The sequence below is a fragment of the Arachis duranensis genome, chromosome 5 (genome assembly GCF_000817695.3).
Source record: "Arachis duranensis cultivar V14167 chromosome 5, aradu.V14167.gnm2.J7QH, whole genome shotgun sequence".
NCBI classification, from domain to species: Eukaryota; Viridiplantae; Streptophyta; class Magnoliopsida; order Fabales; family Fabaceae; genus Arachis; species Arachis duranensis.
This window is the reverse complement of record NC_029776.3, coordinates 55,434,816-55,440,349: the sequence shown is the minus strand read 5'-3', so window position 1 is coordinate 55,440,349 and position 5,534 is coordinate 55,434,816. Positions and strand designations below refer to the sequence as shown.

General features: G+C 37.7%; 1 protein-coding gene across 1 annotated transcript; it reads right to left on the bottom strand.

Moving 5' to 3' along the window:
- Positions 1-4,137: 4,137 nt before the first annotated feature.
- Positions 4,138-4,917, bottom strand: LOC107489401 (uncharacterized). Its single transcript, XM_016110149.1, has one exon. The coding sequence runs from the start codon at positions 4,915-4,917 to the stop codon at positions 4,138-4,140; it is 780 nt and encodes a 259-aa protein (XP_015965635.1).
- Positions 4,918-5,534: the final 617 nt, after the last annotated feature.

Genomic DNA, 5,534 nt, shown 5'->3' with positions numbered 1-5,534 from the left:
ACTACATAACTCCTTCTTACTCTTAGTTCTACAAAAAGCTCTAAGTTATCCATCCGTTTTAATCAAACCATATTCAAGTGAGAAAGCAAAGCTTGAAGATAAGAGTTTTACCCACTTGAATGTTGTGTAGGATGGTGACTTGGGGAGGGAAACCTCCCCAGACTTAGACAATGCAAGATCGACTTCTTTATGATCTTCTTTGATTGTCTCCACTTCTTCGCAAGCTCCTTCAATTTCATCCTTTTTCCCTTTATTACTTGGCTTGGTGTTGTCTTCAAGGACTTCGATTTTTTGCCCAATGGGAGGTGATTCCATTTCGGATAGGAATTCATTGATGAATAAATCCATCTCTTGATCAACCTCTGCATATTCTTCAATTTCGATATAAACCATGTCCACTTTTTTCGCTTGGTAGGTCTCTTTCGATTCACTCTCTTTATCATTGCGCACCAAGGGTATGGGGGGTTAGGCAAATTCTTCTATAATTTCAACTCCATGTCCAATGGGAAGGGATTCGATTGTAGATAGAAATTCATCCATGATTGAATCCATCTCTTGAGCAACCTTCTCATATTCTTCAATCTTGATCTGCTCCGGAGGTTATTGAGATTCACATGGTGGTTCCACATCTCCTAAATCTTTGACCACTTCCTCCTTTGTTTCGATAATCATAGGCTTCTCCAATTGCTCCACTACTACTACCGATTCTTCCTTTTTCACCGGATTCTTTGATATCTTCTTCATGCTTTTATCTTCCTTTGGCTTTTCACATGTGGCTACGGGAACAGCTCGAGTATTCAAACATTGGTGGGCTAAGGTGTGCACCACCTTGTTCAAGTTGGTCACAAACTCAAGTGTATCCCACTTCATGGCCTCTTGTCCTTGAAGTAACAAAGTGAGAGAATCGTCTATTGGGGCTTGGGGTGAATAGGAAGGTTCATTATTTTGGAGAGAGAGTTCATGGTAGGAAGGTGGTTCCACTTGGTAAAATTATGGAGTTGGTGTGCATTGAGGTGGTTCTTCATAATAAGCATGATAGGGCTGTGGTGGTTCTAAAGGTTCTTGCTCATAATGATAACAAGGATGTTGTATGGGTGATTGGTCATATGATGGATGTGGATCATAGGAAGGTGTTTGGTAATGAAAGGCTTGTGAGTACGGTTGAGCATCATGTTGAGGATAAGAGCCATAGGCATATGGTGGTGGTTGATTGTCACAAAAAGAGTCACCATAGCCATTGAGTTGACATGCATTAGGATGGTGATTATACCTATGAGTATCTGAAGGTTGTTGCCAATAGGAGTGATCAATTTCTTGAGGCTCCTCCCATCTTGGAGTGCTCCATCCTTGGTGCATGTTATCATTGAAGTTCATATTTTCTACAACCCAATTAGAACCAAACTCATAGCCAAAGTGAGAATTCATTATGGAAAAACAAAATAAAACTAGCTAAACAAGTAATCAAACAAAAAGCAATCTATTCACACTATTCACCTATGTACAATAACCAATAACATAACACCATTGCGAGTTCCCCGGCAACGGCACCATTTTGATGAGAAGATTTTTGATGGTTTAGAATTTCACCAATGAAATCTCGTTGTAAAGTATAGTCTCTAAACCAACAATAATCCTTTCATACAAAAATTTGTTTGTCACTAGTACAAACCCCTAAAATCTATAAACCAAAGTATTTGAACCTCGGGTCATCTCTCAAAGGACTTGCAGGGTAGTGTTCTTGTTATTGGTTATGGATTTATATATTTTGGGATTTTGAACGAGAAACATGAAAAGTAAATGGTAATGAAATTCTAATAACAAAACGGTCTTGGCAAAGGTTGGTTGTCAAGGGTCTCTATCCTTATTACTAACCACAATTATGATAGTTGTAAGGAACAATCCCACTAAATCATCCTATAACAAGTAGCAAGGAAAGTCAAGTGAGTTATATCAATCCAAGTCCATAAATCCTAGCTTTTCACTAATTGAATTAATGAAGGCTAGAGTCAATGGCTATCAACTATCAATCACTTGAACATTAATAACTCAAGAAGTCTTAAGTTACCTTTCCAAGCTAAGAACATAGAATTCTACTCTAACATCCTTCTAAGCATTTTATCAAACACTTGGAAGGTACAAAAGAAAAGCATAGTAAATCACAACAAGAATGAATTCTAACAACAATCAAATGCAAAGAATCAACAACAACAATCAAGGAAATCACAATTATCATGAATTACCTCAAATTACATTAAAAGAAAATAAGAGAAACAAAAGTAGATCCACAACAAAATAAAGAATTACAAGGATTAAAATACAAAACTAGAGAGAGGGAGAGTAGAGGAGTAAGAATTGATAAAGGACTAGTAAATCAAATAATGAATTAAATCCAGACCTAAGAGGAGAGATTAACCTAAACCTAATCCTAATTCTAATTCTAGAAAGAAGTGAGAGCTTCTCTCTCTAAAACTAATCCTAATGTGTATGAATAAACTAAAGATGCTAGAATGGTAGAATAATGCCTTCCCCCTTCAATCCTTGGTCCTTTAAAGCACTTTGGCGCCAAAATTAGTTGCAACTTGGCCCCACAGCTTCTCAGAAAATGCTGGGCATGTTTTTTATTTAAAAATCACGTGCGGCCTTTGGCGTGGACGCGCACAGTGCGCGTGCACGTCCATGAGGCAATTCGCAATCCAACCGTAGGCACATAGTGCGCGCGCGCGTCCTTGGCATTTTCCAAATCTTTGGCTTTTCATGATTTCTCCACTTTGCATTCATTCCTCTTCACTCCTTTGATCCATTCCTACCCTTTTCAATCTGAAATCACTAACAAACACATCAAGGCATCTAGTGGAGTCAAAGGGAGATAAAAATCATCAAGTTAAGGGCCTAAAAAGCATGTTTTCACATCTAAGCACAAATAAGGAGACAATCACAAAACTATGCTAATTCATTGAATAAATGTGAGGAAAGGTTATCAAAATACTGTAAATTCAGCACAAGATAAACCCTAAAAACGGGGTTTATCACACACTTCCCTAGGCGCATGTGACTCCCTTTTCCATCTTGTGATAACCGTACATGCATGCCTTTTGTCCTTTTCTTCAATTTCACCATTCCTATTCACGTAAACCAAACAAATAGTGAGCTTAAACTTTCAATTCAATACGGTGGTGGTTATCAAATGAAGAGTAATAAAGAAAAACAAAATTTTATTCATTCCCTATTTATGAACAACCAACTATGCTCCTTAGACATTGAACAAAACATTTGGTGAACACCAAACTTGCTCCCTGCTAAGAGATCCCTATAAAACTCAATGATTATCCGTCATAATTGGTATATTCATTGCAAAAACATTTTATTTTCTATCTTACTACCTTAAATTTATGGTATATCTATTCATGAATTTGAGTCTTTGAGTAAAAGTGATTTTCTTAAAATTCATAGCATATATAGACACCAAACTTAATGTTTGGCTATATACTTAAATAGAATGACAAGTATACATCCCAGAATGGTTCTATGATCAATCATGCTTGAAAAGCTATTTTAAAAAGTGCCTTTAGGCACACCAAACTTAGGATTCAAACATATGCTTCAAAGAAATGTGTGCAGTTATCAAATCTACTCATGAGAACTCAGATTTATGCTAGAAGTACCATTAATTATTGAAATTAAAACAAAAGCAAAAATATTAAATCATGGGCTGCCTCCCATGAAGCGCTCTTTTATTGTCACTAGCTTAACATTGGTCCTTGGCTAGGGTGGCTGATGATTGTGGTGCCTCAGTTTGTCCCCTCTCACTGTGAGCCTTCTTCCTGTTCGTTGATGCTTAATCTCCATATGCTCTAGTGAGAGTATCTTATTGACGGTGTAGTAATCATCAGTTTGTAGATCTGTCTCCAACTGCTGGTAGATCAATCTTACTCTGTCCCCTATTGAGAACCCTTCAGTTGGTATCTTTTTGTTTCTCCACCCTTTTGAAATCCTTTTCTTACTCTTCTTTCCTTTCTTTGGTGGCTCTTCTGTCTTGACAGTGGGTTGTATGTCATGATCTATCTTTCTAGTGATTAACCCTTCACTCTCCTCTTGCCTTTTCTTCTCATTCCTTGCATTTTCCTTCCCCTTTTGCTCTTATTCACTGTTTGTCTTTTTCTTTGGAGGTGAGTTGATAAATGCTTCATTGGGTTTTTCTTGCCACTGTAAGTTTTCTTCTTCAATTCTTATGCAGCTTTTCTCTTCAACAGTATGTTGTACTTCCTGGAAAACGTTTAAGGTGATCTTCTCATCATTTACCCTCAAGGTCATTTCTCCTTGTTCCACATCAATGATGGCCCTTGTTGTGGCTAGAAAAGGTCTTCCCAATATAATAGAGTCATTCCCTACTTCTCCTAAGTCCAGGATTACAAAATCTGCTGGAAATATGAATTTTCCTACTCTAACCAAGAGATTTTCAACCACACCATTGGAAATTACCACTGATCTATCCACTAGCTCCAATGACATCTGTATAGGCTTTACTTCTTCTATAAATAGCCTTCTTATCATAGATAAAGGCATCAGGTTGATACTGGATCCCAAATCACAGAGTGCCTTATCAATGGATATGTGACCAATGGTACAAGGCAAGAAGAAACTCCCAGGGTCTTTGAGCTTTGGTGGGAGGCCTTCTTGAATCAATGCACTGCATTCTTGTGTCAAGAGGATGGTTTCCTTCTCATGCCAGCTTCTCTTCTTGTTTATGAGTTCTTTTAAGAACTTTTCATATAAAGGCATCTGCTCCAATGCTTTAGCAAGTGGAATATTAATCTCCAGCTTCTTAAACACTTTTAAGAACTTTGGGAACTGTTGATCTTTGCTCTCCTTGTGAAATCTTTGAGGATATGGCAGAGGAGGGATGTATGGCTTCACCATTTTCCTCTGTTCTGGTGATTGTTCATCTATGATTTACTTTCCCTTCTTTAAAGCTTTGAGCTCTTCCTCTTTCTCCTCGGGCTCCTCTTGGTCTTGCTTGTTTGTTGTCACCTCTTCTTTGCTAATGTCCTCATCATTCTTAGCTAGCTTCTTGTTGGTTTCTTTGTCATTCACTAATTGGATTGCTTTGCATTCTTCTTTAGGATTTGGAATGGTGTCACTTGGTAATACATTAGGTGCTCTTTCAGCCACTGTTTGCTTGGACAATTGACCAATTTGCCTCTCTAGATTCTTTAGTGAAGCTTCATGGTTCTTGTTGGCTAGCTCTTGATATTTCATCATCTTCTCCATCATTATCTCCAAGTTGGAGATTCTTTAGGAGTCTTGAGGTGGTTGTGATTGATTATGGGATGTTGAGGGTGGATGAAAGTTATTTTGGTTAGTGGATGGGTTATTAGGTGGATAGTAGTTGGATAGGGGTTGGTTATTTTGTGGTTTTCTATATTGGTTTTGGTTAGTGTTTTGGTGGTTTTGATGGTTTGTGTTTCTATAATTATTTTGGTTTGAGTTTCTTTGCCAAGATTGTTGGTTTTGGTTGTCTCCCCACTTCAAATTTG